Source organism: Malurus melanocephalus, unplaced genomic scaffold (genome assembly GCF_030028575.1).
Source record: "Malurus melanocephalus ecotype Western Australia unplaced genomic scaffold, MMel_1.1 scaffold_217, whole genome shotgun sequence".
NCBI lineage: Eukaryota > Metazoa > Chordata > Aves > Passeriformes > Maluridae > Malurus > Malurus melanocephalus.
This window is the reverse complement of record NW_026623449.1, coordinates 959,867-977,848: the sequence shown is the minus strand read 5'-3', so window position 1 is coordinate 977,848 and position 17,982 is coordinate 959,867. Positions and strand designations below refer to the sequence as shown.

The 17,982-nt window shown below is 42.4% G+C and overlaps 1 protein-coding gene across 1 annotated transcript in view; it reads right to left on the bottom strand.

The window, feature by feature from the left end:
• The window catches only part of EPAS1 (endothelial PAS domain protein 1), a 74,588-nt gene extending 56,618 nt beyond the window's left edge, over positions 1–17,970 (bottom strand). The window contains exon 1 of the mRNA XM_057374149.1: positions 17,687–17,970. Coding sequence (XP_057230132.1) covers positions 17,687–17,712 — 26 coding nt within the window. The 5' untranslated portion in view covers positions 17,713–17,970. The remainder of the gene's footprint in view (positions 1–17,686) is intronic.
• Positions 17,971–17,982: the final 12 nt, after the last annotated feature.

Below are 17,982 nucleotides of genomic sequence, written 5' to 3'. Positions count from 1 at the left end.
TACTAATTGTCATTATTAGATCTACCCTCTAAGAGGCTATAATTCAGTACACTGAATTAGTACATCAGGCAGTAGGAGAAACTCTTCCAAAACTCCTGAGGTCCTCAGCACTTAGTAAGACAGGATTTTATAGTATCCCATTAAAACTGCTGTTACACACCTACAGCATTCCCTCATGTGCACAGGTCCCTAATGACAGGATACAAGTTACATTGCATGAGACACAGCGTGTTCTGCTGTAATGTCACACGGCTGGCTTTCCCTGCTGACAGACTACAGCCTCTGGGCAAGTGCCATTAAAAAAATTTAAATTATAAGAACAAACTAAAATAAGTATCAGCAACTTTTCCTCAAYATCAATACCTGTATGAGAAGTCTCTCATTGCCCTCTGCCTGCGAAAGAGGTTCGCAGATGTTGCCAGCTGCAGCACACAGTTCATGAAAAGCACTCTAATGCTCTTTGACACTGTGAGCATAACCCCATTTCTGCTGTTTCCAGTTAGCCTTTATACAGACTCTTTCCTAGATAAGAAGTTTATTCTTGTTCCTGTAAAAGTTYAGCCTGAGAAACACTGAGCAAGCTCTTCAGCTTCAGGAAAGGGCAGGCATGCAKGCTGAAAATACTCGCTGTTAGGCGAGCTGCTCCGTCCCGCCTTTATCTGCRAGCACAGGCATTTGGGAAGTGTGTATCCGCCCTAGCACATCCTTCAAAGGAGAGCAGTATCTCCCYGCACCAAAAGCTGAGTGACGGAGGYTGCTGTACCCACAGAGATCCCTATCACTCCTCTCYTGCGGCAGGACACACACTGGATGGGCCATCAGTGTCCTTAACACAGGCCTGCACCAAGCTCCAGACGTGGCTGTGTCCTCAGCCACGCAAGGGACACAGGGTGTTCCCAGCTCGGAAAGAGATTACTGCGTACAGCGACACGCGTGTTTACTTCTCTGAGATCCGTATTTAGACATGTACACATGTGAACARTCCCGAGCTGTTTACTGGGAAAAAAATCCCACTGAATGTAGCAGGTATCTGTCAGCCTGTACAGCTGAGGATTAACCCTCAAACCTTCKGCAGTGCCCATTTGCACATTTCTAAATGATCAAAGGAAAAAGAAAAGCGAACACGCCCATGTGACCATGGATCTCTCCAACACTGGGCTACATTTGGATTCAGAGAGCATCTGTGTCTTTTTAACCCTGGCAAAACAAGGACTAAGGCTCAGACCCTCTATTTTGAACGCGAGTTTCTAAATCTTGTTTTACATGCTGAGTAAATTTCTAGCTCTGAAATTATAAGACAAAACAATTTTTCTGAAATAATTTAAAATTATTTACACAGGAGAGGCATATACTTATTAAAARAAATGGACTGTCAGGTCCTAAAAATATCTCTGTAACTGCTTCCATTTGGAGAGAAAATCCATCTTTATTGACAGTGAAGTGTGTTCTCCAGCTGGCTAAGCAGTGCGCAGCCCAACACCTTTTGCAATTCTTATGCTTCTTCCCTAATMTCAGGTCAACCCCAGCCTCAGTCTACTTCTACCATACAATTCATATTYGTATGACTTATCCAGGACTCCAAACCCATCACCGAGGAGCAAGCTTGTCTCCATCATTGGTCAAAACATGTTGAGGTCAACCTGGTTTATTTGGAAATCATGCTGCTAGAACTGCTTGGTCAAGCCATACAGGGATTTCTGGCTTTGTATCCATCTGTCAAAAATGCAGTACATGTTATACACACCTCCCTGTAGTGCTCGTATTCCCAAYACTATAAAATGGTTTGCTAGATGTCAGTAGCTACACCACTCTATTACTTTGACAATTCCCCAACCATTGTATTAGCCGGACTGTAGCCATTAAATGCAGATCCTAAGAATACAAGGTAATAAACCACTTTTAAGTGACCAGGAAAGCTCCATAATAACACACATTGACCAGTAAAAGTTTATTTTCCATTAAATTAATTAGATTAAAAGTGTTGGAAAGAAGTCATGTGTAGGCAGCATGACTTTTTCTATGTCAAAGTTACTATGACAACTGGATAACCTGGATTCATGGAAAAGATGATGGTATGAGATGATTTTCACAGAATCTCATATAACTGTGATGACTAAGTCAATTCTAATSCCTTCCCTTAAAATGATTCTTCTGTTTCTTCAAAGGACATATAATCTAACTGGGAGATCATACACGATCTGGGAACTGTAACACAAAGAAGTCAGTACAGTCTACTGAGAAAGTTTACAAACATACTGAAGTGACTATTTTGTCATCTCTACTATTCTGCCTTCCAAAGCCATGCCAGGAACAGGTCTGCCAAACAACATGAGTAACAGTTTGAAAACTGTGTTTAAAAGGGAGCTCTAGAAAGTGTTGAATTAGACAAACATCTGTCTGAAAAGGAGCTACTGAYAAAGCTCTGTAAGTACACAGAGCGTTGTATGTATGACTACATGTGCAAACACAAATATTCAGAAAAGAATCAGCATAAATGCAGTGACATGGCACAAGCTGACATGAAATACACTTTGAAAACATATATACAAATAATCCAAGCTAGTAAATGGTAAAAATTATTAAATACACTTGCTTCCACAGTAATGCAAAATTAATGCATGTTTYAACCACAGACAATTGCAGAAACAACTTGTGTAGAAGCATTAAAAATCATGGAATGAAAACACCACTTTCTGAAGCTCCTTTCTGAAATTGCTCCTTTCTGAAATTGCTATCATTGTCCTTAATACACTGGATACCTGGAGCATGTTTTCAAGGCAAATGTGAGGACTCTTAACAGAGGGACTTATCTGGGATAGTAAGAATTTCAGAGTGCTCTGAAAATGTGCCTCCATTGGGTGCYGCCTCCCCCATCCCTAACTAGCGCCTGTATTTGCTACAGAAATCAGAGSCACAGCGGCACATATTTCAAAGGTGCAGTCAATCTGGTGTCGTGCCTCGCACTTATCTCGTCACGAGGCTGCAGCAGCCAACTTTATTGCCTTKGGCCGTGTCGGCACTGACATACGCCCCCGCTGCCGGCGGCTTCCCCATGCGAGGGAGCTTCCATTGGCGTCACCGYCGGGACACCTCCTGCCACTGACATGGCTCGGCCGCACGTTTGCACCAYTGGCCTTTTAAAAAAGTCGACCGTATAAACTGGGCAGTGACCAGAACGAGCAGCAGTTATACAAGAAGCAAGGAAATATTATGCAAGACCACAGGAAGTCAGAGGAGACAGCATTCTGGGCAGGCCTGGCAAGGAGTCTGTGTGAACTTCAGCTAACAAGCAAAGCTCGGTCATTGGCGCCAAATTCAGCAGAGAACATTCCCAGTGCTGCAAAGGATAACACTCCCCATGCTTTTGCCAGTGGGCTGCGTTCCAGGACGCCATGTACCTGATGAAATGCAGATAAACCCGGGCCTTACTTTTTGCCAAGTTTTCACTTATTTTTAAAATTTGAGGCYGATATTTTGGTCCGACACTTGTTAGAAGTGGCAAATGGTTTGTTTTCATGGCTTTGCTAATAGATCACTTGCTCTTACACTCCCTGTAATTTCAACTACAATAAGTGACCTACAAAGAAAACRTTTGGCAGAAGCTTCATTTTTTCCACACATCTTGCCCATCTCTCTACCTCAAGGCTCTCTAATAGGATATGTGAGGATTATGGATGCCTTTTCCCTTGGCATTTTGGAATGACCCCGGAAAATACACTCAGTGCAAAATGATGACATCCACCTTGCACATAACTATGCTATTTTAGCCTGCTTCAATGTCAAAAGTAATTATTTTTTTTTTGTGTTTGTTTTAATTTTTGAAAGCTACCTCACACAGGTTCTAATTGGAGAAGACATCCATTAAAATGCAGCAAACCTGATTTCCAAAATGACTGAAAAAACTGGCCTTTATTTGTTAAACATTCATCATCTAGCAATACATGAGTTCAGAGAGGTCTAATGCTTTGTTCCAGGATTCACCTTTAAAACATCAGTGATAAAATGCTGGAGGTGGAAATCCAGTTTTASGTTCACACACACACACTGCCAAATAAGAAGCACAGCATGCAAAGTCTTACACAACAGAAAACAATTACCAATTGTGATGAGAGCAGACAAAGCGTTCTCAAGAGAATCTATTTTATGTTTGTAATCACCCTCAAAAAACACACAATAGCACTCTCCTTCCAGCAAATACATAATACAAACAAAAACCAGTTGAGCAGTACTGCCTCAAGTACTGAGAAGTATGAGAGATCTTCAGTAGATACCAATTGCTAAAGCCAATGAACTGATTTTCAAAGTTCTCATCATTACCTTCACTTACGGGAACAACAAACATACTCAACTCTTAAACAGGAGATTCCCACCTTCAAGGCGGTTTGCACATGAAAAGGTTCCCATAACCTACTGCTTTTGCAAAAATGATTAAACAAGCACGGCCACAACACAGGAAAGTGAAAATGTTAGTGGTGACAATGCCTTCATTGTTACTGCCAGCATAACAATGCCCAAAATTAATCATAACTCTGACAATCAACACCAACGCACACACAGTTGGACCTCTCCAACCAAAACAGATCTTTCTACAGCCGGATCCAGAGCTATAGCTATTGAGAAGTGCAGTTCTTTCTCCAGTTGGAAGTCAGAGGTTCCTGCGCAGCATAAACAAGTCCAGCTGCACTTCTCAAGGCCCGAGTGAAGCATACACTGGTGGTTTTAATGTGACCAGTCTAAAATAGCCCACAGTATTGAGTGTTAGTATTAATCATAGTTGCACAGCAGTTTCTTCATCTCAAACCAGTAAGGTCTAAGAAGACTGAAACACTCAGAAATGCCCACAGCAAGGAACAGCATTTTATCTGTATCTATTTCTGCCAAATAGCAAAGCCAATATCTCACAGTAGGCTTTTAAAACATCACAAGGGTTAACTAGTGAACCACGCTACAAAAGCAACAAGCTGTTGTGCAAGCAAAACCACATTTCTCCACATTCTGCAGACTGCTGGTGGATCCTGGAACCTGCTGCACTGAGAGCAGCAAGCCTGTAGCTGGCTGGCACCTGGACTTCTTCAGCCACAGGAAGTCTCTCATCTCTAYAGGGAAATGCGCTTATGGCTGCAACTTCTCCCTGAAGCCAKTACAACATCTACTCCCAGGTATTTAACGTCCTTGAGATCTTTACAGCTCTGTCAGAAACGGAGATAAGRCACACTGTAACCACGTAAACCTTGATTCCTTAAGGAAACAAGCTAGAAGGGGATAATTCATCTAACCACTGCCTCATCATCTATTAAAATATCTTTTGATTTCCAAGTGCTTCACCGAGCCATAATCCTTCTCCAAACTTCCTATATGCAATTCATACTCAGCTACAGTACACTATAATATACCTACAACCACATGCACAATAAGGCATTTACTTCCTCCGAGGTGGAGRGGGAGATGCTCTGACTCTCTGTAGCAAGTATATCTCTAGATTGAGGCCTTCTCTTTATTTTCCWTCAGTACAGTGATTTCATATTCCATAGCTTTACTAAAACGTCTCCTGGTATGTGGGCAAACTAAATGCTTTAAAAACAGAGTGCACTGAAATACAATTGCCACTAAATATTCCTTCTTACAAGTATAAATCAGAACTGACTTCCTATACAAGTATAAGAACAGAATGCTTGCTTTACTTTCCTCACACCTTACAAAGGTATTTCATTTGCTTAATCCACCACCTGAGACCCTAAGTGAAACCCTCTTTTAAGAAGGATGAAGGTTAATATCACACACAGTAGACACTGTATTTTCCTCAAAGGCATTTTCACAAAATAGTACCCAGAGGTCTGAGGCAGGAACTGAATTCCATTTTGATAAAAGTTCTAGACAATTTGAAGCTGGAGGCTTTTTGGTACAAAAGCCAGAGTACTCCTGATTGTTAAGTCAGGTACAAAGAGAAACTTAGGAAACCAAATCAACAGGAACGCACAGCTCAACAAATGACTCAGGAGGCTCTTTCCATGGCTGTAACCTACTCAGAATGCAATACAACGTGAAATCACTCCATATTTGCACTGTATTCATCACATGACTCCCTCTGAAGGAATGCCCTATAATGACTTCACACTGGCAGTGCTTCTTAAAAGGTTTTAACAGGTCAGGTGGCAGGSTCTGTTCCCCTTTCACTCTGCCTTTAGGTGGACTGCTGCTCCACATTACCCAYCACTGCACCCAAAATTCCTACTGTTACCTGCAATGCAGACTTTGCTCCTTGGTCATTTTATTCCCCAGGTTAGAAGAGGTTTGAAAAGTTCCTATTTGAATAAGCTCTATTTGCTGTCATCTATTTCCTTCAAAATACTTTTAAAAGTGTCAGAAAGCATGCTGGTCACTCTGGTTCACTGCTTCATATTTTCCTTTAGCGAAGCTGGAATTTAGCTACACCATGTTTACAGTGACATTTAGGTTTGAGGGGCGGGGGATGTTGTCCTAAGATTTGGCAGGCAAAGGGAAAGAAGTGGTGTTATGCAGATAACACGGCTTCTTGCACTATCTTCTCCAGGGCCTGCGCACACAGCATGCAAAGCTGCCAAGTCTATCAAATGTTGTGCTGTTCTCACTGTTTCTTCTTTACACCCTGTAAGGACCCTGTGGGCTCTTTCTTCAGGCCCACCCTAGCACCTGTGAGCAAGAGAAGCCTTAACTAACTGAAGACCCACAGGCTTCAGCCTCTGTGAAAGAGATTGCATTTGCTGACCTCTAAACCCTGTACATCAGCACTGTTCTACTTTCTTACAGCTCTCAGCCCAAAGCAACTGAGAGCAAATGACTGCTGGCTGAAACCCTGCTGAACTCCCCCTGTGCACCAAARATTCATTTTGCTGTGATGGTCCAACCTTCCTTTTCACTCTTACTGACCTGTGGGYTGCTCGCCTGCCTGCTCCATGATGAAATCTGAAAGAATAAGGGGTTTTATCATCTCTGAGATGCKTTCAGGGTGTTGCAATCCCCTGCCGCCGCCACCAACACCCCACCTTCTCAATTGCTTGGAGCATCTAAATTGCACATGGATCTTATATGACAGGAGGGACAAATTCAAAGGTGAAGCAAACCAAGGCGTAGGTCACCCGTCAGCACGTGGGTGTAACCTACATATTGAGGGATAATACGGAGTGGTGCAGTAAAGAAAGCAATTAACCAGGCAATACAAGGGTGAGAGATAACCAAACTCCTGCCATTTGACAACCCCACATTAAAGCATTTTCAAGTTAGGTTTATCCCACAAGCTTCTTGCCAACAGATCTAGAGCATTGTGTTAGGCACTGAAATAAAAAGCCCCTATTTAAAAAAGTTTACAATCTAAATAAATAAGACACACAAAGGGTGGAAGGAAGGATGTACTACCATCCCAGTTTTGCAGACTGGGAACTAGGATAACCGCAGTGATCAGTCACACCACAGTGTCCAGGCYACATTATCAACGCAATGCCCTGAGTACCCAGCAGAACAAAGAACTGGGGCGAGCAAAGGGCTTTGGGAGGGGGTGTGGAGGGGAAAGGAGACAGGAGAAGCAACTGCAGAGGCCAGAGCCACTTGCTGAAGCCGCTCTTCAGCAGCCAGGTCAGCAACCAGACGCGACTTTCACAGCCAGCTCTACGGAGAGTGGCAGACAAGCGCAAGAGACAGAATCCAAAACATGATTTTATTCAGCTTCGCTGCGCTTTGGCCCAAGTCCCCATGTCAGTGAGGCTTTGTTCAGGCCAGTCATGCAGCTGACAAACAAAAGTAGGTTTGGGGGGTTGGTTTTTCTTAAGTGGGAAATAATGGCTGTTTCGAAACAGCAGCATTAAGTTTCCCTCAAGATATCTGCACTTGCTTCTATTTCATTTTCAAGCCASCACATGCCTAAGCGAATGGGATAGTCCCCTTTTGTGAATCACTGGGAACATAAATACGGCTTAGCTGTTACGTAAAACCCAGTAGAAGCGTTAAGACAACTTGAGCATAGAAAGGATGTTCCCATAAAAACGTCCCTCTGATTAGTAATGGCAATAAACACATCCTTCAGATCATTCATAGGGAAAAAATAAAAGAACCAGATTTATTAACACAAACTGATAATCTTACAGTTGCCGCACAAAAACAGCCCACCCACAGCTGAACCAARCTACGTTCCCTCAGTGAAATGAGAAATCTTCCACCTAATCACTCACATAGAAATGCTGCATTAAGCAATAAAGGGGGTCAACATCCCCACATGTCTACCTTCCCTTAAAAGTGTAATTAACGCTGTTCTGTTAGGACCAACATCTGTCTTGGTTAGATGGGGCACTGGCTTCCTCCTCTGCAAGCAAAAGTCAGCCATCTCATGTGCAAGAACTGGCAAATTCCAACTCTCTGCACTCTTTGACGTGCAAGACAGCCTTACAGGACAACRGGAATTGTGTCTCCCAGGTCAATAYGGGGACAACTGGAAGAAGTAAACCAAGGGCCACATTTATCATGGTTTTCTTTTGTGACAGAGGAGGAATGGGAAAAGCCAGCAGCAAGCAAAGCCTTGCTGTTCTTCCAAAGACCTTATGGTGAAGGCAACACACAGAGGCTATTCCAAAATGTTCACCCTTTTCCAAAGGCTCTCTACCTCCACTGCATTAGACAATTGCAGCTTTTCCAGAAGAAWCCTCTGGCAAAAACTACAGGAGAATACCAGATGCACTTTCACCAACTTGYAATCTTCTCTCACACATTCTGAAACACAGTGGAGGCAACTGACACCATGGAAAAAAAAGTCTGGGAAACTGAGAATAGCTGTAACTGGTCACTAGATTTGTTTTACAGACAAATACTGCCTAAGRAGGCGTGGCATGATAAAGCCACTCAATGTTGAATTTCTTCTCACACATCCATGTATGATGCTGACATTCCACAGATCATTTAAAAGCCATTTTTGTTCTAAGCAAACTTCCTATCAGCTTTAAGTCGATACTCACCATAAATACCTCACAGTCTGAAGATACTGTCATTGCCATCAGCTACCGAGTTTGTTATTTCATCATAAGGCCATACAAAAATCTAACCAGGAACAACAATGCTTATCATCTCAGAAGATACTTTGCTACTTGCAACAATTTTTGGATACAAATTGCACAGACAGCTAGAAGTCGGGCACATTCCTAGCAACATTCCCCATTTACAAGTGCAGAAAAACAGAGTGGGGTGGTTTTCTTAGTGTCACAAAGATCTTTGAAGTATTTTAACAATAAGTACCTAATAATACMTAGAATTTACTGGCAGAGAGGGTGATACAATTGTGAATGAACAGACAGGGCCTGAAGACCAACAGCAGCCAGAGAATGTCCCAAACACAATGGCTGAATAGGGCTGCTTTGTAGTTTATCACACAAATGCAAGTGCAAATGACCACAACTCTGATACCAAGAGTTTAAGCACCTTTTTATGGCAGTAAATACCTTAGATATGCTAATGGAGAAACAAAATACAAGGAATGTTCTTTAAAGCATATTTCCACCACTTTTATAAAAACTGCCTAATAACCATTCCACTTCATACTTGCTTCAGTGTATTACCTAAGCAAATATTTATCTTACAAGAGCAGGAATATATCTTAAAGGAAAAATACTACACCCTAAATTTTGAAAACCATCAGATGACTTGCACCAAAATTATGAGCTCTTAAAGGATTTTTTTCCTGCGCAGATTAAAAAAAGTTCGTAAGGCTCTGACACAGAGGCCAGTACCAGCTTTCCCTTTTAAGAAGAGAAAAAGGGCACATTTTTAAGATTTCATGCAACTTGTTCAGGCCACTGTACTGGGTTCTTAAACTGAAGCCATTCAGCAAACCACCTTCTACGTATTAAATCATATACGTACATATAAGGGATTCAGAAACTTACTACATAAAGAAAACACATGTACTAGGCCAAAGGTGGATTTTACCTGGGATGACTATATTTCGAGATACTATTATATCTGTCACTTAGAGCAATAGCTTTCCTGGGAAAGGCAAACATTTCTATCTCTCAGCATACGCAGGTAGGTTTTCCAGAACGTGGCTCTGAAATTATCAGTCCTTTGAGAACAAGTTAGAAATTCTGCAATATGCTGTTTTCGTCTCTCCTGTATTTTGACTTTCTTGCGTGTCRTATCAGGAGCCAGTGAAGGATTATGGAGGGCCTTCATTGCTATGTTTTCAATTATACTACAGTCTTTAAAAAGCTGTTCACATAACCAAAGCTAGAGAAGACCTTTGTCATTGCCAAGTCACACTTCCTGCCTAACCCAGGCCAAAGACGACTAAGTATTCTCATCAGACCTGGTAATTTGTCTATGCTCTGTTTTGGGTTCAAGGCCTAGAGTGGCAAATGCCTTGTGACTAGTGTAAAAGGAATACCTAATATTTTGGTTTAGCAGACAAAACTGAAGAGTTCCCCTCAGAGGAAGACAGGAATTTGATTGAGGTCAAGCCACCATGTACAGTGTTGTAAACTTCAGTACTGCAAAAATCAGGGAAAAAACCCAATTGAGTCTAACACCAGAAAAGAAACACAAAAAAAAAGAAAAAAATCTTTAAATTTACAAGAGAATAATAATTACTTAACTCTCATTCAAATGAATTTAAAACATCTGGTTCTCAATTAACAACACAGGGCAACACAGGAAACTTTATAAAAATGAAGCCAAATCAAAAATGTTTCAGCGGTCTCCAAATGTTTGGACAATTTCTCAGCCCAATCCCTTCATTTTAGTCTAGCTAAGACTAGAACACTAGCTCCTGTTTTCCTCGTGCTCTGGAAAATTATTTTCCAATAAAATATTTGTTTTTATAGAAAAAACTCACTCCACCACCTGCATCGGCAGCTCTTCCAGTGCTTGATAGGCCATTGTTCAAGACTTGCACCTTGTATCTTCATTTGCCAAGCTCTAACCAAATCTATTTTGATAAATTAGATAATGAGTAACAAATATTTACAATAGATTATGTTCACGTTTCAGTAGTTCCAAATAGTTTCTAAATGATCCCGGTAATCTTATTACACATATACCTTCAAACAGACTGCTTGCTATCAAATGCCATACGTTACACCCACATGATTCATCTATTAGGAGAACTGTTCTAAAAAAACTGTCTAAAAAAAATAAAACAAAACCCAACCAACCCGCCACCCTCCAAAAAAAGAGCCACCATGCACAACCCTCCCTATATAATTTCKAATTTTAGCCTTTCCTTAGATAATACTATTTCCTGAAACAAAAAACTGCTCACACTCTTCTAGCTCCAAAATGTGGTACAAGTATTGTCATTTGTAGAAGTATGCACACATTTGCAAATATATGTAACCAAAAATAAAGGGAAATTTCAGTTCTTCAGCCTTCTGTTTTGCCAGGGCTGTGGAGAAGGAAGTAAAACCGACCAGGAATTACTGATTTTTTTTTTTTTTGGGGGGGGGGGGGTGATTTAAAAAATGAGTATGGCAACAGAGAGCACTATAGGACTCTGAACTCATAACTGTTTACTCACATATATATATATGTATGTGTGCGTGTGTGTGTGTATGTATATGTATGTGTATGTGTATGTGTAAAATACCCAAGCAAACAAATCCCAAATCCCATAAATGGCCAGAGTCCAGTTTTTCTCTCCATGAAATTCCTGTTTTACAGTTTGTCCAAATTGCGGCCTGGAGTTTTCACTCATGCGGCTGGGATTCAGGGACATGCCTCAAGAGGTATGGATTGGCAGAATAGCAAGGCAAAGGCAAGGGGCAGTTTGAGAGATGTTTGTTGTTGGAAACACCAGTATGTTGCTGAAATCTCTTCAGAAATCAGTGAGCTTGGTTCTACAGATACTCTACAAATATCTGAGATTAAAACATATTCTACTTAATGTTTGTTTGAGAGCAAATCAGTGCATAAACACACAGCAAAACGAAGCAGTATTTGTAACTTGGACGATGGTTCAACATATTTGTGATAGGAATCAAAACCACTAAGAAGCTGTATTATCCTGGTTTTGTCCTACTTGAAAGCACAAACAAAACAAAAAAGTGGCTTTTTCCTCCTGCCCAGATGCATAGAATTTGTTCATAAAGCTGCAATAAGCCGCTATTAATTGTCCACCCACAGGCTAACATAAAGCATGTGCAAAGTTTCTGAATTTTTCAGACAATCTTCTTGGAGGCAACACCCTAAACATTCCCCTAARTCAAAGAAAACTGCTGATTCCACATATTAGCGCACAGAGGAAGGGTCAAGACCAGGGCACCTCTTTGACTGAAGTTCAGACAAAAAAATTCAACTAAAGCAACTTTGCTTCTTGCCTGGCAAAACATTTGATGAGTTTCTATAGAATAAATATTGAATACTTGCTGTGTCATGTAATGCAATGGACAGAGAAGCATAATGGAGATGCTATCCAGCTCCAAACTCTTTGTAATAACAGTCAAGTAAATTAAATTACAAGTCTAACTGTTTTCAGGCCTAAATATGCCCATTTAATAAAAATTTATTACAGCAGATTTTGTTTCAGCTGAATTTTTCTAGACTTAAAAAAATCACAGAGGAAAGAAMCAAAATCATAATTAGATTTTAGCTCAAGAAGTAAAGAGGACCATTAAGTAAGTTACTTTGGAACACTAGTTATTTATCAGCCAACTGGCCTACTATACTTTATTAAGCTACTTTCCAAATGCACAGTAAAATAGTTTCCCATTTTACAGACTTCGGAAAGAGCCTCCATAAAAAGTAGCTCTGTAAGTGTCAGAAAGAAGTTATTTTCTCTCACATAAGCAGTCAAGGTTTTATCCTCACCAGATAACTACTTTATTATATTGCCTTTTAAGCAAATTTAGCACAAAAATGACAAATGAGAAAAAACCTGCCARATGCATAGTATTCATTCTCGCACTTTCTCTTAATTTAAGAAGAGGGTTCTGTCAACCTTGTGCCAGCTCCTAGAAGTATTTATAACTATTAAGAAATACATGCCACCATGAACATTGGAGTAATGAACACAATAGCATTTCACAAAGAGGTTTAGAGGAACAAAACCATTCCACGTATCTAAATTATTTTAAAATACAATCTGCCTTTGTATTGCTCATTTCCTTGCTCTAATGTTTATGCTAATAATAGCAAAAAGTTCAATGCTTGAAGAATTCTGCCCCTGCCACACCTAACAGCAGCTCCTGCTTGGAACCTGCCAACAAAAACACTTAACGTTTATGAATCCATCATAGTAAAAAATATTATAGAAAGACAGAGAGATTCATTTTTGATAGTCATGATGGACCTCCTGAATTTACAGAATAAACCCCAAACTGGTATTAGCACAGTACCTCAAATATGCAAGACATTCCAAATGATTCACACAAGATAAACGTGACAAAAGATGACTGACATCAAAAGATAAAAAAGACATGGCACAGAAAGCTGCTGTACACCAAGGGGTGACAGATTTTGAACTCGATCTAGRGCTAAGTGCTAAACACAAGCAGAGCAAGCCCCTGGAGCATCCCTGCAAAGCACAGATCCTCAGAAGCCTAGGTCACTTTGGGAGGATAGTCTACACTGGGAGGCACTGACACTGCACAGCATTCCCATAGCAAAAGCYATTCAGTCTTCATCAAGATAAAATACTTTGGCTCTATCGAGATGAAACCACAGGAGCTGGGCAGCAGAAGTCAAGAGTCCTCAAGTAGTCCAGGTCAYCAAGCCAGAGCTCAGCCCAACCTCTGCTACACACCACTGYAAGCAAAGGGAGACCTTCCTCAYTCCTGTACCCTTGGGCCACCCTCTGGTAGAAAAGCCAGACATCTGCAGAAATGCAGAAGGGGCAGCGAATATAGAAACAGAAGGRGCAAAACCAATTAGCATGGGTATGAGCAGCCAGGATCATTCAAGATTACCTGCAAGCTATGAAGTGCCTGAATTTGTGGTGCTGAAACGTAAATACAAGTTGCTTAATGTTAACATGCCATAAGCATGTACTAAACAGCCAATTTCAACAGATTGTTCATCAGGAATTCAGGAGATCACATTTCCTTTTGACAATTCTAAATAAGAAAAACTGTAAGGGCAGAGGTGAACATAAACGCAAAAAGAAGTAAATTAAATATGTGAACTGTGCATCGGGAGATGTTGAGCAATAGCAAAACTTGAAAAAAATTTTATGAAGCTGAGTAATCTACGGAACAGTCTGCAAAGCAAAGTGTGCAAAGCTCTATCAGCTGAAGTACACAAAGTGAGGTTTACAGGAGTATAAGAAACAACCTACGTTGGCAAGAGAATGGACAAGATCATCTCTTTCACCGCCATCACGGAATCACAGGCAGCAGAAAATATAGCTGGCAATAGTAACATGCAGAAAACCTTCRGGGCAGAACAAAACTGAGACTGTGYAACTCCTGAAATCTGCAGTTTAACATCCTGGCACATCCAAATGCTCACATTTTCTAACATCCAAATTGTATCCATTACAAGCGAGCAAATACCTGAGCTCTGGAGAGCTGTGCCATCAGGACAGTTTCCTCATCCTGAGGAGGAGCAGCCAAAAGTGACCTCAGCTTGGCAAAACTACTCTCCTGAAGGAAAAGCTCAGTGAAAATTGAGGTACAAAGTGTCTCATTAGAGGGGCTCAACATCAAATAAAGCCCAAAGTGAAAGGGTAAATGAAAGCAGTCTATTACCTAGACAATAACTGGGAGCAATCCCATTTCTTTATTATCTGGACCAGAAGTTAAACAGATTTACATTTAATAATGTAATATTACATCATTATAGTCACAAAATATAATGTAAAATTACATGGGGACCACTAGTACAGAAACGCCCTGAGCTGCAAAATTGGTTTATTTTTTATACAACTGGAAAACAAACACAGAAATTCCCAAGTAAAAACACAACTGAAAAGGTGAAGCCAAATGATGCATCCTTCTCAGTGGCACTTGACTTGTCCTGAGCCTGGTTTCAAAATTTTCTCAGACAGACACGGCTGTCCATCCAGAACAATTAATTTAACACACCATCCATTGCTAACAAAATAACCATGTCCCACAGATAATTAAAAAATGCATCAAGATATTCTATCAGACTGCTCTAATTACACTGGAACCTATCTAGCACTTGTCATTGTACTGCACAGTGATCCCAGATATTTCTTGCTTAGCTTTTACTATTTTGCTAAAATGTGGTACACCCTTTTATTCCTCCTTCTCCTAGTCATTACTGCCATTCTAAGAAAGTATTCAATAATATGTAGATAATGATTTTTTAAAAGTAAGTTAAAGGAATAATCATATTAATCTCAGCTCTGCATCTTGGACTAACTTTAAATGTGGAAAATCAGCCTACTGAAAGTGCTATGTAACATTTGCTCCAAATAAAGCAACTGCTCTTTTCTGCTGGCAAACAGAGCTTCAGTGGAGGACCCGAGGGTGCTCTTCCACTTAAACAGATCATTRAGAGAATCAAAGATTATCTCCCATAGAACAGTTGTTTAACAGTAAGAGAACTGCTCCTCTTAACATATGTTTCAGAGCTGCCTGGAAATCTGGTAACTCCGCCCTACCTTTTCTCCGTGAAAGTGATTTATAAATGCTATTAGCAAGTTAGGCTTGAGATCCTAGCTGCTTATGGGGATAGAGGTCAAGCAAACAATACAGTAACTGTTGAACTCAAGGCAATAAAACTGTTCTAGAATAGTATTGGAAAATCAAGAAAGYAAAACTATCTTGTTTCAATAGGCTACATAGAGCACATCCCCAGTGGGGACATCCACAGCGCACTGCCAGGGAGGCACAAGCCAGCTATCTGAAATCCCTCATATGACACTCTCCCAGTTCTTCCACAAACACTAATTTACGCAACAATCCCATGWACCAGATAACAATTAGCCTACTTCTGAGAGAAACAGAAAAATTGTCTCTGAATGTCACAATATTTAAAGCCAGTGACAGAGTCGGGATCAGGGTTCAGACTTCAGTCCTGTAAGGTTTGTGTTATATCTGAAGGTTACAACAAACTGCTTCAGCGTGCTGTCCTACAAGATTAAACAGTGCTCAATCCCTCACTGTGCTTGGAAGTAAGAGGTTAAAACTGAAGAGATTAAGAGTGCCTGATTAAAAAGAGGTGATACAATGAATGCAGTGTGTTTCCAACATACATATTATTTCATCTTCTTGCTTTATAAACTATTATAACATGTTTTTATAACTACATTGTACTGTACTATAATTTTTTACTTTTTCAACATAAGATGCAAAACGTATGTATATTTTATACCCTGCTCATAAGATTGCTACCTAGAACGAAATACACTTGAGGCACTTGTTTAATCTTAATACGTTAGCATCTGATAAACTGAGGAAAAGAGAAGTACATAGAAAAGGTCTGATTTACACTACTATACCTCCCTTATTACATTGTCATAGGGTGACTCAATAAAAAAGGAGCTATTATACAATCAAAAMCCCAGGGTTTAAAGTTTACTGCATCACCAGCTGGATAGTACACAYGACAAATGACAACATARAATTCTTAGTGTGTAAATCACATACTTTATGAAGAGAATCTGTACCCAGAACAGAAACCTGTGCCGATAATAGACTAATCCTTGTGACTGCCTGCTGTGTAAAACAGACTGAGTACATATCCTCTTACGAGACTTCACAGACCTTTATCCACTTRCTTAGCTCTTCCCATGTCAGTGCCCTCGCTCAGCCACAGGAATTGTTTATAGSTTTGGAGCAACAAGTAGATACTCCTTCTCTTAATCTCCACCTGCAACTGCTGTGTTGTGGACCGCTGAGTTTTATTTTGACGTTAGTCCCCAAGAGCCAACAAAAACGCACTCTGATGAACTACAAAACCACCAGTGCGTTACTGTGATTCCCTCTGGAAGGCTCGCTAAGGCAGTGTGGGAATGTCTAGCTTTACATCCCCCTCGAAGGGCAGCAACGGACGAGGAGATGGGCACTCCTGGAACTCTCGGCCCTCGGGGTAAACCCTCTGACAGCTGARGAGCTCCATGAACCGCGGGAGATGCGAGTCCCCCGCGCACCGCGGCCAGCGTCTCGGACTGGAGCGAGAAGGCGTCGAAATGTTTTACACAGCTTGGCATTTTCATTCACGCGACTTTAATCATGAAATACGTTTTGCTAGGGGTGCTGCTACCTTTAAAACCCCCGTCTTCAACTGCAAAATACTTTGCTCCTAACTCGGCTGTCTCTGATCCCAAGCCCTGCCATGGCGTACATGCCATTGGCGGCGCACCGGCCGGCCGTGCCTGCTGTAGGTGCACCTGCCCGCAGCCGGGCACGGCCGGGGCCGCCGCCAACGCGGGCCGGGGCCGGGTGCGCTGCCCGCCGCGGTGCCGCTCGCCGGGGGCAGCTCCCGGGCGGGCGGTCCCCGTTCGGCGGCGGCCCTGACGGAGCGGGGGTTACCCCGAAGGGGTGCGGAGCTGCTCCGCTGCCCCTCTCCCCGCCGGGGCCGGGCTACCTGAGTCGCTCCCGCCGCAGCCCTTCCCCGCAAAGGCTCCGGCTCGAGTCCGCGCATGGGAGCCGTGCCGGGGGGAGGCGAGGCCGCGCCGTCCCGCCCGCACTGCCCAGCGGCCGAAGAGGGCAGCCGGAGAAGAAGGACGCGGCGGCCCAAGCAGCCCGGCGCTCCGCCCGCGGCCCCTCACCTTTTCTTCTCCTTGTCAGCTGTCATCGCGGCGGCTCTGCCGGCTCCTGCGCCGCCTCTCGGGCCGGGGCGCGCTCAGCACCTGCCCGCGGGACGCGGGGCTCCGCGGGCGGCGGCGGGCGGGGAGCGGGGTCCGGTTCGGCCGGGTCGCCCCCGAGGCGGGCGTACAGTCTCAGGACACTGCCGAGGATTGTACGGCCCGCCCGGGGGAGGCGGCGGTGGCGGCGGCTGCTGCGGCGGGGCAGGAGCGACGCGGCGACGGGGCTGTGCAGCTCGGCGCCGCCCGCAGAAAGTTCT